Here is a 19,451-nt window from a genome sequence, read left to right as displayed (position 1 = left end):
ACTTCATATTTTATATAATAGTTTCTATACACCATTGTTTAGTTTTATAAGAACTGCAGTGAAAACAGTTTTTTTTTAAAAAGAAATGTGTTGATTTTTTTTTACGATGCCACGAGTTGTTATACTTTTAATACTTTTATGCCATTTCAGTTTTTGTGAGAAGATAAATGATAAATCTCAGTGTCATCACTTGAGATCTGACTGATGATCAACACACACACAGTGAAATCATGTTTTCATTAGCATTGGTAGTTATTTATTACCTTTCACAATTTTATAAATTAATTTACATGGTTAATTTACAGTATTATACACAGAATGATAATTACATTACTGTTTCTACTTGACGGAGAGTTTCTGTCGGATGTTTGCGTATCGCTGCAGCTCCTGCTCCGACACCGACGGACTGAAGTTTTCCAGAGCTGTGGAGAAATCCTGAGCTGAGAGGAGGACGGGGGATTCCTCCGAGTCCAGACCTGAGACACAGACAGAGACAGAGACTTACAGTGAGACTGGACAACACTGTGAATTCAAGGGATAGTTCAACATTTTGATACACAATCCAACAACTCCACAACGCTCTGGTGGACAAGTTGTGAGCTGCACATTCACCACGCTATGAGATAATAACACAACGTTACCACACAGAGTTGTTTTAGAGGGAAATACATGTAAAACCACTGATGCATCACGTTGCCTTCAGGGACAGTTTTTCATCAACAGTCTCTGTATTTCCCTCTAAAACAACTCTGTGTGGTAACGTTGTGTTATTATCTCATAGTGTGGTGAATGTGCAGCTCACAACTTGTCCACCAGAGCGTTGTGGAGTTGTTGGATTGTGTATTTGATGAGTTTGATGAGGGAAACCAAGAAATCCCATAATGAGCCTCCGTAGCGTAGCTCTGAGCAGCTCACGGCTCTGCTCCACCGTTCTAAAAATAGTTTGCACCGACAATTAAAGGTAACGAACCTACTGATATGACTACAGGGATTATGGCAAAGGGCCAATTTGACAAAATGTTGAACTATCCCTTTAATGATATGATATTAATAATATATAAGAAACATAAAGCGGCACAGCATGAAGAAGATTCAACATCTGGCTTCTTTGTGATAATTATAATATCAAACAGGTGTGTGTGTACATACATACCAAATATCTTTCATATATACAATATTATCCCTCATAATTCCTTAAAAATATCCATATTTTAATATAAGGTATGTGATATAATAATTAAATATAATGTATATTTTATTTTTTCTAACCCAATACTTCAAAATATAATACTGCTACTAATACTACTACTACTACTACTAATAATAAAGCTTGTCCATCTCCTCTCTAGTTTCTCAGCTCTAGGTATGTCACGATTACAAATTTTCTTGGTACGATTATTGTATTAATTAATTTCACAACACTAATGAATGTGTAAAAATAAAATATAGTTAAAATATAATTACATTACTCATTGTTTACACAAAATATTTCAATTATATATTAATATATGACCAACTATTAACCCCCCATGTTGTCATTTATACCAAATCTTATCGTTAATTTTAATCATTTTTTGTTTTATTTTGTGTTTTTTTAAATACAAATGACACTCTTACATCTAAATTCCAACCAATTCAATGTTACATTAGTTAAATGGACCGGTATCTGTGCATTCACCTTTACTTTAGTGCACATCTGCCGATACGGTTCCAACATCATCTTTTTTGGAAAGTGACAGTGTTTAGGAATTTTTACGATTAATTAATTGTGGCGTTTAATACCGCGATTAATTGTGAAAACAAGTAATGGTGACGACATCCCTACTCTGCTCTGTTGAGTTCTGACTCTCTTTGTTTTCTCACCGTCGTCGATCAGAGAGATCTTCCTCTTGATGGCCGTCGTCATGGCGTCGGAGCAGAGGGCGTAGAGGTCGGCCCCGGTCATCTGGGCCGGACACAGATCCACCACCTGCTGCAGGTTCAGGGCCGGGTCCAGCTGGAACCTGCAGACCAGATCACAACAGGGTTTTGTCTCGTTGTTCACAAACAATTATAAAACTCAGTCAGTCAATCTCAGTTTCAGTTTCTGTTTCTGTTTCTGTTTCTGTTTCTGTTTCTGTTTCTGTTCGTACTTCCTGAGGACGGCCTGAAGGACCTGCAGCTGAGACGCTCGGTCCTCGCTCACGCCCACGTACACCAGTTTGTCGAACCTGTGGACGACACAGAGACGTTGCAAACACTTCACCTGTGTGTGTGTGTAAGTGTATGTGTATGTCAGGGATGCAAACGGGTCAGGACCAAAAAAGAGAGGAATTGTCATCAACATTTCTATATTAAAAATGCTTAAAAAAAATCCTTTGCAATATTTCAATTCAGATACTGAATTTTAGGTCTTCACTGAATGTTAGTCATAATTATTACTATTAAAATAAACTGAATAAATAAAGACATGGGATGTTTCATTCAGTGTGTAATGGACATATAGGCCGATATAATGTGTTAGCTTCACTTTAATTGAACACATTCTACATCGCGGAGGCGACGTCTTTCCTTCACCTCTGAAACGGGGCAGAGCTCCGTGGAAACACCTGCCTGACACAGCAACGTGGGGAACCGTGCATGTCCGCGGTGCACAGCTCCACATGCACAGGGGAAAAAACGGCGTCGCCGTCGCACCGTCTGCACGCGGATACGCGCCGCTTTAATGAGCGCACATGTCGCGCGTCTACATTGGCGGTCGGCTGTTATCAGTATAATCAGAGACCATGAATGAGTTCGCCTCAGTTTCATGTGATTGTCACTGTCACTGTTAGAAAAACATTTTACTGACCCCAGCTGAGACGCTGAGACCCCCCCCCCTCTCAAAAACAAAAATTCTTCAGATCTGAACGATTCACACAAGTCACCTAATTGGTCATGAAAAAAGCGAGTTTTGCTTTTCTGCGCGCTGTTTGCATCCCTGGTATGTTTGTGTGCATCTGTGTGTGTGTGTCCTCTGACCTGCCGGGCCTCAGCAGCGACTGGTCCAACAGGTCCGGACGGTTCGTGGCTCCGATCACAAAGACACCGACGGACGAGCTGAGAGCGTCGAGCTCGGCCAAGAGCTGAGACACCACTCTGTAGAGATTCAATAAAACTTTATTCATCACACACAACTTCAAAATAAAAGAAGAAAAGGAAACGTTTTTTAAAGGTACATTGTGTAGGAATTACTCCCATCTAGCGTTGCGGTTGTATATCGCAAGCAACTCAGTCGTATTTTTCATGCTGCATTCACGTGAAATTGGGCGGACGGCAGACGGACTGAAAAGACTTGATTTTTTTTGTTATTTTGACTAGTTTAGTCATTTTCAGCCAATAAAAGCTCTAAATGACAATATTTTTATTTCAATTTTGGGAGCAATGTTGTCGGTAGTTGACAGAATAAAACAATTTTTTTTAAATTTAATTTTACTCAAACACATAGCTATAAATAGTAAAACCAGAGAAACTGATCATTTTGGGAGTGGTCTCTTCATTTTTTCCAGAGCTGTATATGGTCACTTAACCAAAAGTCTCCTGACGTATCAAACAAAGAAAACTATGAACTATGGAAGTTTTAATTTAATTTTAAATATTAATTTTATTTTTATGCTCAAAATACAGACGATATCATGGCGTGAACCTGATGTTGCGGTAAAAAACCAACGGAACAAAACAAAAAAAAATAGTTGGTTCGGTGGAAACCCGGATTTAAAGGCGAGGGTATACTTTACGCCCCAGAGTATGTAAATAAACTGCAGGTGTGAACAGGTGAACTCACCTGTCCATCACTCCTCCTGAGTCTCCACTGCGCCCCCTGCTGGGAGCCAGAGAGTCCAGCTCATCGAAGAAGACGACACAGGGAGCGGCAGAACGCGCTCGGCTGAACACTGCAAATACAAGAAGAAGAAATATAAATACAGTCTGATTTAAACAATATAACTTATATATAAAATACTTCATAAATTATGTATTTACTTCATTACTGTACTTTTTGTTACTTTTCATGTATGAATTTCATTTTTTGGTGAACTATTCCTTTAACTTTAACTTGAGCTGAAGTTGTTTTCTGGTCATGTGTGTAACGTATATTAGTACATGTGTGTAACATTAGTACATGTGTGTAACATTAGTACATGTGTGTAACATGTATGTAACATTAGTACATGTATGTAACATGTGTGTAACATTAGTACATGTATGTAACATGTGTGTAACATTAGTACATGTGTGTAACATGTCTGACCTTCTCTGACGTTCTCTTCGCTCTGACCCACGTACATGTTGATGAGCTCTGGACCTTTGACACTAAAACCAGAACAAACTGAGAGTCACCAAACAGTAGGGCTGGGGGACGATACGCTTTTCTCACGATTCGATTCTTCTACCATTTTTTGGATGGCGATTCGATTTAAATTGCGATTCTACGATATTGCCGATTCTCTCGATTTCTAGTCTTTAGCATTTTTAACATTTATCTGCACACAAATACTGTAAGATCCTATAAATTAACAAACTCCATTATAAAGTGAACTTAAACCCTTTTCAAAACCTGGACTCTCTGTATGTAAAAAAGGCGAACAAATGCACATTGCACAATATTTTAAAAAATTCAACAAAGAAAAAAAAAACGATTTAAAAATCGTCAAAAAAGATATCGCAATATTTATGTGAATCGATTTTTTCTCCCACCCCTACCAAACAAACAAACAAACAAACTAAAAGGAGTGGGAGGGAGAGGAGGAAGAGGAGGAAGAGGAGGGTAAACCCACCTGAGGAAGGTCATGCAGCACTCGGTGGCCACGGCCTTGGCCAGCAGCGTCTTGCCGGTGCCCGGCGGTCCGTACAGCAGCAGCCCGGTCCGGTTCAGGCCCAGACTCAGCAGCTCCGGACGCTGCAGAGGAAGCTGCACCGTGTCCAGGATCTCAGCCCGGACCTGCTGCAGGCCGCCCACGTCCTGCCAGCGCACCGCCGGGACCTGGGGGGGGTCAGAGTGACGGACTGATGACATCACTACAGCTCTGTGGAACCTCGTTCACCAAACTCTGTTTAAAGGGACAACTAGGAGTTTTGTAAAAGCGAAGTGTTTCCACACTACATTTATGAGCCTCCGCACCGTGAAATTCTTTGACCGGCGCAAGACAGACTCATGTTTTCATTCATCAAGAATTAAAGCAGATATCAGTGGAATGTTTTTGTTAACTCATTGAGTGCCGCGCTCCTTTCCAAAGTTTTAGTCAAGTGTACCGGCAAATTAGACCATATTTGACTTTTTATTTTAGAGCCATAGTGTATTCTATATTATTGCCACCAACACATACTGTAGCTCATTTGAAAGGTTTAACTTTATCCTTCAAATGGCCACAAACCGTTTGTTTCTACGTGCCTCCGTTCCTGAGAAAAGTCAAGCTAAACATGGCTGGGTTTCACCAAAATCCCTCCTTTTTTTCTAGAAAAGGAGATAGAGCGTCTTTTATGAAAGGTGCTCTGTTTGTGTCTGTCGCTCTTCAGACACTCGCATTTCTGGATCAAAGGGCTCGTATAAGATAAATATACACAACAATTGTTGTTCTATTCACAAAACCACCATCGGGGGCGGGGGGGGCGCCACTAAACAGCAATAACACAGACGCACCGCGCCGTGTCACAGCCTCTCGCCGCGGAACGTGAGGCTCTGTCGGCCACAGCGGCTCGCGAACACCGGTCCCGCCGGTGGTCGCGGTCCGTCTGTGGTACGGGTCGGTGGTGCCGGTCTGCTTTGGTCCAGAGACCATCAGATTTTACCGCGGGAGGACTTTGGGGAGGACACGGTGTTGCTCCAGATGAAGACCGGGCGGGACAGTGGGCTGAGAGCTTCCTGGTTCAGCTCCCAGCTGCTGGAGCCTCGCGGGTGAGAGCAGAGCAGCTGCGGCGCAGCTGCGCTGCATCTGCATGCAGAACTCCGTTTGCAGAAGCTGAGTTATGATAAAAACTTCCAGATCATGAGCTGTCATGTGACTTTGATCGTCATCTATTTCAGTTCTCCTCGTCGTAGAGTCCCCAAATTTACATATAATGTGTATTAAAGTGTCTATTTTCATAATTTAAAAAAAAAGCAAAAAACGAAAAATTTCGTTTTTGGCACTCAACGCATGGGAACGAAAAACGAGAAATTACGTGGTTGGCACTCAATGAGTTAATATAAGTCCTAAATAGTCCTATTTTCCGTCAGCAATCACTTACATGAAGTATTTCAGCCTAAACACGAGTCTCTCCGTCACTCTGCTCTGCTGTAACCCGAGGAGAAAATTTTCCTTGTGGGATACAAGTGTTATCCAATGAGGGGAGAGAACGGCATGAAGGGCTGTGTGTGCAGCCAAGGGATGCGCGTGAATGTGGTGACGTAGCACGAGGACCAATTGATGCCTGACAAGGGCGGGGGCTGCTAACTCATGGTGCGTTCAAGGAAACTCGTACTTTGTGTTTTTCCTTCCTGTGAAGTCATACCAGTTCGATCTGGTACGAGTTCACGGGTCGGAAGTTACGAGTGGCCGTTATAGGGAACTTTCACAGACAACAGGACGGTAAAAACACGAGCTACGGGTTACCTGGAACGCTACCAAGTCGTAGTTGTGACTTGAAGCTGTAACTTACGGTTTCAAAAGCCTGCCTTGAACACAGCATTAGCCGAAACGGCCGTGCCACTGATATCTGCTTTAAAGTCAGAGGTTGGAAGACGATCACATACCGTCGTAGTTCCCACCATAAACGGAGATTCATACGGCGGCGTTATTCTCATGACTCGCCACGAAACCGAAAGTAAAGAAACGCTGGTCGGCTCGCCCAGCATTTCCACCACCACTAATAATAACAAAATAACCATAGAGACAAAACCATAGATTTATCTAAAATGGACCATTAACAAGTGGTAACGGAGATTCATCCACATTAATATCAGACTTTTTTATTGTCGCAGAATTTTTCGTTTTGCCGACGGAGAAACTCCTCGTTGTCCCTTTAAGAACAAATCCTGAATAAGAAAACCTTGGTGGATGTCAAAATCTTCTTGGAAACTTTGCAAGTGGGTTTAAAGAAAAAATTCTTCTTACACCAGTTTGTGAATTAGACTCAATGTGCCTGAAATGTCCTGGAAAAGTCTTGAATTTGATTGAATGTTATATTTGACATAAATATTTGATATTTGATATAAAGGAGAAAGAATAACGTTGTAAATTTATATTTGACACTTTTACTCAGTAAGATCATTAATAACACTGACTTAAAAGCCCCTACAAAGAACTTTCATTTTGTGTTGGTTTTGGCATTTTTCCAGAATGAAGGGGGAGGGGTCAGAGTGACGGACTGATGACATCACTACAGCTCTGTGTGTGTGTGTGTGTGTGTGTGTGTGTGTGTGTGTGTGTGTGTGTGTGTGTTCACCTTCGGGGCTCCGGCGGCCTTGGACTGAGCGTCCTGCAGCGTCTCCAGGGCCAAGGTGAAGTCCTGGTTCTGGACGGTCACTCCGCTGGAGCAGAGGTCCTCCTCCTCCCGACCGCCACTAGAGACACACACACACACACACACACACACACACGTCCTTGTAATGCTATCTTTGTGAGGACACTCGTTGACATAATGTATTTCCTAGTCCCGTACCCTAACCTTCACCATTACTCTTAAACCAACTTAAACCTAGTTATAACCTAAAGACTTAAAGGGGACATATTCTGCTCATTTCTGCTTCTTGACATGGTACCTTGATGTCTAAAAGTAATGTTAGTAACACGCTTTGGTCAGAAAAACAGCTGGTTCTCGGTCGGTTTAGAAACTTCGCTCTGGTAGCTGAGGTAACCACGGTAACCATGGGAGCGAGGGCTTGAATGTTCACATCACCCGGCTTGTGATGTAATAAGCCGGGTGAAATTAAAACGGCTTGTTAAGAGACACATTTTCTGACTATGGCAGTTTAGAAAATGTTGACGTAGTTGTCAAAACTTACGTTTAAGGAGTGAGGAGGCATCTGGATACACAAATACACACTAAAACAATGAAAAAGTGAGTTTTGCATAATATGTCCCCTTTAACACTCAAACAGCCTTTGGAAGTGAGGACCGGCCAAAACGTCCTCACTTACAAAACATGTCCTCACTTGGCTGGTAAAAAACTCTTAATGGTCCTCACAACGTAGGAAGTACAAGAACACACACACACAGAGGAGGTGAACTATGACCCTATAGCAGAACCAGTCCGGTCCGGTCCGGTCCGGTCCTCTGGTCTCACCTGGTCTGGATCAGCCTCCTGCAGGCGGCCCGGCCGGCCTCCGTCACCAGAGCCTGGAGGTCTCCCAGGACCAGACCCTGAGAGGAGAGAAACCATCACTGGACTGGTCTGACTGGTTTATACTGGTTTTAACTGGTCTCCCAGGACCAGACCCTGAGAGGAGAGAAACCATCACTGGACTGGTCTGACTGGTTTTAACTGGTTTTAACCGGTCTAACTGGTCTAACTGTACTGGTCTGACTGGTTTATACTGGTTTTAACTGGTCTCCCAGGACCAGAACCTGAGGAGGAGAGAAACCATCACTGTACTGGTCAGACTGGGTTTAACTGGTTTTAACTGGTCTAACTGGTCTAACTGATCTGACTGGTCTAACTGGTTTCAACCGGTCTAGCTGGTCTAAATGGTCTGGATCTAACTGGTTTTAACTGGTGACTGGTCTGGGTCTAACTGGTCTAATGGGTCTGGGTCTAACTGGTCTAACTGGTTCTAACGGGTCTAACCGGTCTAACTGGTTCTAACCGGTCTAGCTGGTCTAACTGGTCTGGGTCTAACTGGTTTTAACCGGTCTAACCGTCTGGTTTTAACTGGCTTGAACCGGTCTAACTGGTCTTAACCGGTCTAACCAGTCTAACTGGTTCTAACTGGTCTGGGTCTAACCGGTCTAACTGGTTCTAACCGGTCTAGCTGGTCTGGTTCTAACCGGTTCTAACCGGTTCTAACCGGTCTGCCGTACCGCGGTGACCCTAGCCAGTCTCTCCAGGTCCACGTCGGCCCCCAGCTGCAGCTCTCGGCTCAGACCGGCCAGGACGGAGCGGCGCTGCTCCTCACTCAGACTCTCCACCTCCACCTGGTGGACGAAGGCGGCCATGACGGCGGCCGACAGCGCCCGCGCTCTGCAGACGGTCGCCACGACAACCACCCTGCACCAGAGAGAGAGAGAGAGAGTTAGGCTCCGCCCCCTCCGGACCATGTTACGGCCTCGCTCTACTCGCTCAAGTTTTCATGGCTGTTGCAGATCACTGTAATACCTCGTCATCATATACACAAACAGCAAACAGTCTACTCTAAAATATATTATTAGCTACAAAGAATACATCATACATCACATTACAGTACCACAACAGTTAAACTCAAATATACATTCCTATAATAAATTATTATACGTTATATATTTCTTACTCATTGATTTCAATTTATTTAAATAGTCTATTGCTACCTTTTTAAAAGTGCGTTTTGAGTTAATATTTTTGATGTTATTAGGTAATGTGTTCCATCCTATAATGGCTCTGTATATTACAGTATGTTTTAAAAAGTTTGTTCTTGGTGTAGGTGCCAGTAAATTATCAAATCTTGATTGTCTGGTTGGATATTTGTTGACATTTCTGGTGAACACTATCTGATCTGAGAAATATTGTGCTTTTTTACTGTTGATCAAATTCCTGACATTGACTTCACTGCAAAAACTCAAAATCTTACCAAGAATATTTGTCTTATTTCTAGTCAAAACAAATCTCATTCTACTTAAAATAAGACTCATCACATTAAAAGTAGCTTGTTTTTAGACACTTTTTACTTTTTTCAAGCAGATTTTCACTTAAAATAAGTAGAAAAATCTGACATTGGAGCAAGTTTTTCTTTCTTATTACAAGCACAAAAAAAAATTATTTAACTTATTTCAAGTGAAAATTTGTTTGAAACAAGTGAAAATGATCTGAAAACAAGTCCATTTTTAGGTGATGAGTCTTATTTTAAGTGGAAAGAGATTAGTTTTGACTAGAAATGAGACATTTTGACAAAAAATAAGACAAATATTCTTGGAAAGATTTTGAGTTTTTGCAGTGTTTGTAATATTATCTCGCGAAACATTCGCCTGGCGCCCGGTGTTTAGCACTGTGAGACTCGGCGGCGGTCCCTGACCTGGCGGGGGCGCTGCTGAGCAGCTGGCAGAACGCGGCCCAGACTCTGGCGTCCTCCTCGGCGGCGGCGCCGCGCGGCCGCAGCAGCAGCTGCAGGTTCCTGAGCAGCAGGACGCACGGCTGCAGCACGTCGGCCCGGCGGAACCACGACGTCAGCTTCACCTCACAGGCTGCAGCGGTGTCAGCACACACACTCACACAGTCCACCTGCACACACACACACACACACACACAGAGGAAGTCTTTTCAAAATAAAGGCAGATGACACATTTTTCTCTATCCTGTGAGCTCCACAACGCAGCATTCTGATTTTTCCGACAATTTTTTCCCCGTTTTTCGCAGTATTTTTTTTTCTGACTTAACGAGATTTCAAAAATCCTGTGAGAAGCTCCCACCTGCAAGTAACATTTAAAGGGATAGTTCAATATTTTGGCAAATTAGCCCATTGCCATAATCCCTATAGTCATAGCAGTAGGTTCGTTACCTTTAATTGTCGGTGCAAGCTATTTTTAGAACGGCGGAGCAGAGCCGTGAGCTGCTCAGAGCTACGCTACGGAGGCTCATTATGGGATTTCTTGGTTTCCCTCATCAAACTCATCAAATACACAATCCAACAACTCCACAACAACGCTCTGGTGGACAAGTTGTGAGCTGCACATTCACCACGCTATGAGATAATAACACAACGTTACCACACAGAGTTGTTTTAGAGGGAAATTCATGCAAAACCACTGATGCACGTTGCCTTCAGGGACAGTTTTTCATCAACAGTCTCTGTATTTCCCTCTAAAACAACTCTGTGTGGTAACGTTGTGTTATTATCTCATAGCGTGGTGAATGTGCAGCTCACAACTTGTCCACCAGAGCGTTGTGGAGTTGTTGGATTGTGTATTTGATGAGTTTGATGAGGGAAACCAAGAAATCCCATAATGAGCCTCCGTAGCGTAGCTCTGAGCAGCTCACGGCTCTGCTCCGCCGTTCTAAAAACAGCTTGCACCGACAATTAAAGGTAACAAACCTACTGCTATGGCTATAGGGATTATGGCAATGGGCCAGTTTGACTAAATGTTGAACTATCCCTTGAAGACATTACATTTACACATGTAATAACAACCATTTCATATGTGTGTGTGTGTGTGTGTGTGTGTGTGTGTGTGTGTGTGTGTGTGTGTGTGTGTGTGGGCTGTGGTACCTTCAGCAGGTGGAGGTTCAGTCTGCGAGTCGCCGCCTTCACCGCCGTCACCTTCCCACTTCCTGCGGGGCCGTGCAGCAGGATGGTGCAGCCGGACAGAGAGCTGCTGCAACACACAGACACACACAGACACACACAACGCTGATGTCACTCAACACATCTCCCATCATGCTTGCAAACTTTGTGCAATATTGGACACACATCTGCATGTGCAATCGTGTGCTATGGGATAGTGCAATTTAAGTCGATCCTGCACTTTATTGGGGCATTGTGCAGTCAGATTAAATTCAATCTTGCACCTATGCACTCGTCACTTTAGCAAACAGCACTTTAGCACATAGCACTTTAACTAGCACTGTAGCACTTTATAACTTCTCAGTAATCTTTTGGTCCCCTTACCCACTCTTTTAACCGTCTTTGGTCAGTTAACTGGTGGTTTGTGTATGTCGTTCATATATGTTTTGTGTAAGACGTCAAGGTGTTTTATTGTCCTAGTCCTGCCTCTTGTACTTTTTATCGTCATTGTTTTTTATGTCTAACATCAACCTGCCAATGGGACTGGGGATGGAAATAAGACACTTGGCTACAATACCACGTCAATGTCCATTAATATGTACTGTTCCCATTTTTACAAAAAAAAAAAATCTGGAAAAAAAAAAAATTCTGAAATCTGAAATGCCTCTGTCTCAGGTGTGCAGTTACCTGTGGTGCAGGTGCGGCAGGACGATGCTGCTGATCAGCTCCACCGTCCTGCTGAGGCCCGGAGGAGACAGACTGGTCCACAGAGACGCTCCGTCCACCGGGCAGCCGGGGACGGCGCTGCTGGTGGACGCTCCCTAAAAAGGAGACACAACACAGACAGATGACATCACCGTCTCCATGGCGACAGACGAGCTGTGGATTCAGCTGTTTCATCCTCTGACACAACAACATAATTTTATCCTCAGTTCAACATCTGGACTTTTCCTCTGTGATGTGAAACATCTGGTTTTTATCTCACACACTTTATGTTCAGATTTATGTTTCTAATGTTTCACCATGTCACAGTCAGTAGAGACTTGATCACATCTGATTTAATATGCATCTCCTTTGACCTTTAGAAAATGTCAGTAAAGTGGGTGGTCTGTAGAAAATGTCAGTAAAGTGGGTGGTCCTGTAGAAAATGTCAGTAAAGTGGGGACCCTTTAGTAAAAGTCAGTAAAGTGGGTGGTCCTTTAGTAAAAGTCTGTAAAGTGGGCAGTTTTTTAGTAAAAGTCAGTAAAGTGGGCGGTCCTGTAGAAAATGTCAGTAAAGTGGGTGGTCCTGTAGAAAATGTCAGTAAAGTGGGTAGAAAAAGTCAGTAAAGCGTGCGGTCCTGTAGAAAAAGGCAGTAAAGTGGGTGGTCCTGTAGAAAAAGTCGGTAAAGTGGGCGGTCCTTTGGAAAAAGTCAGCAAAATGAGCGGTCCTGTAGGAAAAGTCAGTAAAGTGGGCTGTTTTTTAGTAAAAGTCAGTAAAGTGGGCGGTCCTTTAGTAAAAGTCTGTAAAGTGGGCAGTTTTTTAGTAAAAGTCAGTAAAGTGGGCGGTCCTGTAGTAAAAGTCAGTAAAGTGGGCAGTCCTGTAGTAAAAGTCTGTAAAGTGGGCAGTTTTTTAGTAAAAGTCAGTTAAGTGGCCGGTCCTTTAGTAAAAGTCTGTAAAGTGGTTGGTCCTTTAGAGGAAGTCAGTAAAGTGGGCTGTTTTTTAGTAAAAGTCTGTAAAGTGGGCGGTCCTGTAGAAAATGTCAGTAAAGTGGGGACCCTTTAGTAAAAGTCTGTAAAGTGGGCAGTTTTTTAGTGAAAGTCAGTAAAGTGGGCGGTCCTGTAGAAAATGTCAGTAAAGTGGGTGGTCCTGTAGAAAAAGGCAGTAAAGTGGGTAGAAAATGTCAGTAAAGTGGGTGGTCCTGTAGAAAAAGTCGGTAAAGTGGGCGGTCCTTTGGAAAAAGTCAGTAAAATGAGCGGTCCTTTGGAAAAGTCAGTAAAGTGGGCTGTTTTTTAGTAAAAGTCAGTAAAGTGGGCGGTCCTTTAGTAAAAGTCTGTAAAGTGGACAGTTTTTTAGTAAAAGTCAGTAAAGTGGGCGGTCCTGTAGTAAAAGTCAGTAAAGTGGGCAGTTTTTTAGTAAAAGCCAGTTAAGTGGGCGGTCCTTTAGTAAAAGTCTGTAAAGTGGGCGGTCCTTTAGAGGAAGTCAGTAAAGTGGGCTGTTTTTTAGTAAAAGTCTGTAAAGTGGGCGGTCTTGTAGAAAAAGTCAGTAAAGTGGGCGGTCCTGTAGTAAAAGTCTGTAAAGTGGGCAGTTTTTTAGTAAAAGTCAGTAAAGTGGGCGGTCCTGTAGAAAAAGTAATTTAAGTGGGCGGTCCTTTAGAGGAAGTCAGTAAAGTGGGCGGTCCTGTAGAAAAAGTCAGTAAAGTGGGCTGTTTTTTAGTAAAAGTCGGTAAAGTGGGCGGGCCTTTAGGAAAAGTCGGTAAAGTGGGCAGTCCTACACAAATATTTGTTCTGAGACTGAATAACGTTACTTTTTTAGTCAATGTACATTAGTACAAGGGTTGGGCTAACCTCCTAACCATTTTAAACACTTCTTCTACATGAAAACAAAATAAACTGTGATGAATGATTTTCTCGTAAACATCAGATTCAATCCTGATAAACAACAAAGGTGAAAAGTCAAAGGTCACCATGTAGAGTGAGGTGTGATGTCTGTCAGCCAGGTAAGCTCCTCCTCCTCCTCCTCCTCCTCCTTCCTCCTCTTCTCTCTCTGCAGACGAACAAACCTTCTGCACCTTGAAGAACAGCACTGGACACCTGGCAGAGGTCAAAGGTCAAAGGTCACAGACGGGACAAACCTGCATCACGTGGGTCAGAGACGACGAGGACGTGGCTGAGGACGGACGCCGCGTGTTACCTGTGGACGCCGTCACAGTTGTCCTCCAGCAGGTCCGGATGCTGCTCAGCTGGAACAGAGAAGACGTCGCCCAGGGAAACCAGTCTGAGGACGGAGAGGACGGACTAGGTGAGACTGGTGAAGACAGTGGGACAGAGGGACAAAAACAGAGGGACAGAGACAGAGGACAGAGACAAAAAACAGAGATAGAGATAGAGGACAGAGACAGTGGACAGACTGGACCTGGGGGTGGAGAAGTGCTGGGACAGCAGGGAGTCGTAGCAGCCGACGTTGTTGGACAGCGGAGACGTCACCGGTTGGACGTGGAGTTCAGTGGCAAACGGAGGAGAAGCCGAGCGACAGAAGCTGTCGGAGCGACCGCTCGTCTCCGAGGGCGACGGTCTCCACCTCTGAGACGGAGACAGAGACAGAGTCTGAGTCTGTGTGTGTGTGTGTGTGTGTGTGTGTGACTGTAATCACATGAAGCTGGCTCTAGAGTCTGTGTGTGTGTGTGTGTGTGTGTGTGACTGACTTGTCACATAGTTAGTTAGTAGCTGCATCCTGTGTCAGTCTGATTTAGCTGTGTCTGTGTTTATAAACATTTAAACGAGCGCCAGGTGGATTGTTTATGAAGTTAATGAGCTCTGGCCTGAGGATCAAAGAGGTTACCACGGCGATAGGGGCCCCCGCAGGCTGAGACAGACAGAAACGTGGAGAAAAACAGCCATTTTCTGCCTCTAAACCGGCCTCACAATTAGGCCTAGCATGACAAAACGGTAACTCCCATCAGAAAAAAAACACAGATCACATTGCTCTAAGGACTTCCTGAAAAATGTGGTACGATTTGGTGTTTCTACAGTAAATATTTTGGCGACGCTGGCAGTTTTAAAACATCAGTCCGTTCTGCTTCTCTCAGAAAATATTTGTATTGGAGTCAATGAGGAGCAGAGACAGACGTGGCCGCACTCAGAGGCTGATTCTGTCAATTCTGTAAGTCTCTCTGATATTTTGAGCACATGGTGAGAGACAGAACAAGTTTGTCTTACAAATTTTGAAAAAATCATGTGTGTAGAGTGTAAATTGTGGCCGGGCCGAGTTTGGAAAGAGAAAAAATACAGAATGTTTCTTCACTCTCTCCCACTCTAACCGATGATGTCACGCACTCTGACACGAACATTCCGTGCAATACACACCCATTATAAACTCATAATTTCTCCAAAAATGATCATGGTCATTGATCAGGGATTGATCAAAAACTATATGACCTATCAAAACGTGGAGTAATACACCAATACACAAGACTTGTGTCTACTGTTTAAAGTTTAAATGGAGTCTCTAGGTGAAAGTATGCCTGAGCAGTAGACGTTTGTTAAACTCCAATGATTGGTCTTTTTCGCTCTTTTTTTCCGCCCGTCCCATTGACTTACATGCAAAATTTTGCGCAGTTTTACGTAAACTGTTGAGAAAAGTAATAGCACACCGATCCCGATCAAGATGCACGTTTTGATATATAATTTGCTAGTAGTGAATCGAAATTTGGTACGGAAGAGGAATAAGAAGGAAAAAAAAAAATCCACACAATAACAGTAGTGCCCACTGGTCCCATAGCTGTGGGGACCAGTGCCCGGTGCGATGGCCCGTGGCCCTAATAACGGTGTGGTCACCTTCATCCTCAGCGTGCAGCTGTTCACTGGGATCATTTCTCCTTCAGTCATGTTGAACCACAGAGTCGCTGATATGAACCCGGCCTCGTCCTGGTTCTGCAGGTCTGGACTCTGAGCCAGATCCACCACCACCACAGAGACCGGCCGCTCCCCGCCGCCGGCCGCCCGGGAAGCTCCGCCCCCCACCCTGGAGGCTCCGCCCCCCACCCGGGAGGCTCCGCCCAGCCGCGACAGCTTCACCCACTCCCGGTTGAAGAGGCCGAGCCGCAGCAGCAGCTGTTTGCTGACGAACACGCAGCTGTCCACGTCCACGGCCGCGTCCTGCTGACCTGCGACGGCGGCCCAGCGGCGGGCGTCCACCACCCGGACCTCCAGCCGACACTCCAGCGCCTGCAGGACCTCAGAGAGACCGGGTCCCAGCAGCCGCCGGCCGTCCAGCAGCGAGCGGCCTCCCCCCAGCCCGTCGGCGTAGTGGGCAAAGTCCGACACGCTCAGTCTGAAGGGTCTGCCGGGCGGGGGTCCGCCGGGGGGGTCCGCCGGCTCCCAGCAGTCCATCAGAACCACCGCGGTGTCGGCCGTGATCCGGCCCTGAGTCACAGGACTGCAGTCCAGCACCAACAGGTCCAGGAGCTGCTGCTGCACCGACACACAGAGAGAAACACCTTAAAGACCAGAACCAGAACCAGAACCAGAACCAGAACCAGGCCCTGGTCTCTGCAGCTTCAACAGTTAACAGTACTGACCAGTATGTATTCATATGGATAAACATTACTATTTTTATTGTTATGATTATTGCTTGTGCTTACTTGGAGACATAAACGCAAGAATTCCTAAGTGCCTGTACTGTGATGTAGGCGACTTGTACGATTGGCAATTAACTCTATCTATAATTCAAATTTTAAAACAGTAACTTCTTTAGGCAAGGCAAGGCAATTTTATTTGTATAGCCCGTCTTTACACACAGTTGAGGGCTTTACATGGCATCATAACAACATCCTCTGCCCTTAGACCCTCACATCCACTGAGTAAAAACTCCATAGAAAACCCTTTTAACAGGGAAAAATTGTAGAAAGTAGAGAGAAAGTTGGTTGTTTAACTTTATATTAATAATAATAACCATAATAATTATAACAACAACTAGAATAATAACAATTATTAATCATTTTTTATATCTATAATGATTTATTCATTATTAGGTAATAATAATAGTAATAAGGCAATAATAATTATTATTATTGTAAATAGAGTATGTATGTATGTATAAATGTGTTTGTTGTATACGAATGTGTTTGTATATGTTTTTACATGTATATGACTATATAGAGAGATAAAGATTAGTAATCATATGTTAGAATAAATCTATATGTATATAAATATAATAATATATTAGAATAAATCCAGTTAAATAACTCATAAATTAATTTATTGTATAGACTATAATGACTAGATAACTTGATAGATAATTTATGAATAAGGGGTGGAGTAGCCTACATAAGTTTTACTTCTTCCCACTCCTTTTCGGATTTGAAAAAACAAACAAACAAACAAAAAAAAAAAATCAAATGATCTTTATTTTCAATTATTTTATTTTGTTCATATGTTGTCTTTGCAAAGTTTTTATTTGTTATGTCTGTCCATTTCTGTATTATGTTTTATTTCTTTTAACATGTCCGAAATAAACTTAAAAAAGAAAAGAAAAAAAAAGAGTTCACTCAAGTAGTGGTGAACTTACAGTTAAAACAATAAAAAGGCCTACAATTTAATTACTAATTAATTATTAATGAGATGTGGCTTGTGGGAGTGTATAAAAGTGTATTTCGCTCTGAGCCTGACCTGGCCCTGCTCCTCCCCCAGACCCGGCAGCAGCAGCGGCTCTCCCTGCCGGGCCAGCAGCCACTGTCCCGGGCTGCAGAGCTCCAGCAGTCCGCCTCTGAACCGCTCCTGGTCCGCTGCGGCCACACGGAGGAGGTTCTGTCTGCTGCGGGCTCCGAGCACCACCCGGTCCAGGCAGACCGGCTCCATGGCCCGCACCGAGCCGCCGAGCACCCCCCGGTCCAGCCCGTGGAGCCGCAGGAAGAGGCGGCTGGTGAAGAGCCGCAGCCGGTCGCTGCTCCCGCCGCTCCCCGCCGCCTCCTCCTCGGTGGTCGGGTGGACGCGCAGTAAGATGCCCGGCGGTCCCCCGGAGCCGTGAGGCCGCTGCTGCTGCGGGACGAAGAGGACGGTCGGTGGGTCCGAGTCCGGGTCCTGGAAGACCGCGTCCAGCTGAGAGCGCAGCACCAGGACGTCCAGAGGACTCAGGTGAGAGGGGAAACTGTCCAGACAGCACAGGTCCACCTGCACCGCCATCTTGGAGCTGCGTTTTTCCTCCTTATTCTCCTTCTTTTCGTTTGACGGCGGTTTGCATCCAGCTTGTTGGTGCAGTACCGCCACCTTCTGTCCTGGAGTGTGAGCCAGACAAGACTTACATTCTACCCCATATCATACATAGAAAATAAATAGGATAAATCTATACAAAAAAATACAAAAAACACTCTCATCCTGCACTCCCTACAGCTGTGATCAATACCTTCTATTCCTGCCTGTCCACCAGATTCTATAAAACACCCCTGCACCTTAGATTTAATATTGAATTAAATGAATGTACATTTTGTAAAAATGAAATTGAAACACAAGAACATCTTTTCTTCTCTTGTAATGTTTCTATGTTATTCTGGGATGCATTTTGTCATTGTTTTCTGAATAACAACCTGTCTTTGTCAAAATTAACGTACAGTAACATAGTAACAACAACAGGTTTGGTGTTTTTCTGAAAGACTCGAAGCTGGAATTTCTCTTAAATAACCTCATAATATTGGCAAAATATTTTATTCATAAATGTAAATTTCTAAATGTAACCCCATTGTTTTCTATTTTCTTAAAAGAGCTCTCTATTTTCTGTGACTCACTCAAAAACATTAAGTCCAAGAATGCACAACGTTTATATCAACATTTATTTGATCTGTCCCTTCATCAGACCCCAGAAAACTAATGTGAGGTATATGATCCTAATTTTCTATTTTTGTGAATTTTCATTTATGTTCTTTGTATCAAATATCTATTTTTTTTTTTCATGGCTTTCCTGTTCCATCTGTTACTGTGTTAAACCTTTATTGAAATGCTGACATGTTAAGCTGAGTTTCAAAATGTATTTTATATTGAAATTTGCTGCTTGTAAGATTTCTAATAAAAATATTTAAAAAAACAACAAAAAAAACATTCTACCCCATATCATAGAAAATAAATAGGATAAATATATACAAAAAAAAAAAAAAACACCCTCATGCTGCACTCCCTACAGCTGTGATCAATACCTTCTATTCCTGCCTGTCCACCAGATTCTATAAAACACCCCTGTTTCCTATAAATAACAGAACAAAACTCTAACCTGTGCCCTCTCACTCAGTGATTCCCTGCACCCCTAACTCCCTGATCCTGGTCTTCATCACCTCCCTCTGCCTCTCAGACCTTCTACA

The 19,451-nt window shown here is 43.6% G+C and overlaps 1 protein-coding gene across 3 annotated transcripts; it reads right to left on the bottom strand.

Moving 5' to 3' along the window:
• Positions 1-228: 228 nt before the first annotated feature.
• Positions 229-18,294, bottom strand: pex6 (peroxisomal biogenesis factor 6). Of its 3 annotated transcripts, none has more exons than XM_085787628.1 (18): positions 17,773-18,294; positions 15,940-16,575; positions 14,519-14,685; positions 14,297-14,380; positions 14,070-14,196; positions 12,092-12,225; positions 11,390-11,495; positions 10,199-10,404; positions 9,015-9,201; positions 8,281-8,357; positions 7,441-7,558; positions 4,794-4,999; positions 4,268-4,329; positions 3,803-3,911; positions 3,001-3,117; positions 2,133-2,210; positions 1,864-2,003; positions 229-476 (listed from the first exon to the last, which is right to left on the bottom strand). In XM_085787628.1, the coding sequence occupies exons 1-18, from the start codon at positions 18,283-18,285 to the stop codon at positions 340-342; spliced, it is 3,204 nt and encodes a 1,067-aa protein (XP_085643754.1). In that variant the 5' UTR covers positions 18,286-18,294; the 3' UTR covers positions 229-339. The 3 variants fall into 3 exon arrangements, with proteins under 3 accessions (XP_085643754.1, XP_085643773.1, XP_085643763.1); XM_085787647.1 differs by having other exon boundaries at positions 11,390-11,492; XM_085787637.1 differs by having other exon boundaries at positions 15,940-16,572.
• Positions 18,295-19,451: the final 1,157 nt, after the last annotated feature.

This window comes from Trachurus japonicus, chromosome 1 (assembly GCF_045865225.1).
Source record: "Trachurus japonicus isolate A0001 chromosome 1, Traja_1.0".
NCBI classification, from domain to species: domain Eukaryota; kingdom Metazoa; phylum Chordata; class Actinopteri; order Carangiformes; family Carangidae; genus Trachurus; species Trachurus japonicus.
The sequence above is the reverse complement of the archived record's forward strand: the minus strand, read 5'-3'. Positions and strand labels throughout refer to the sequence as shown.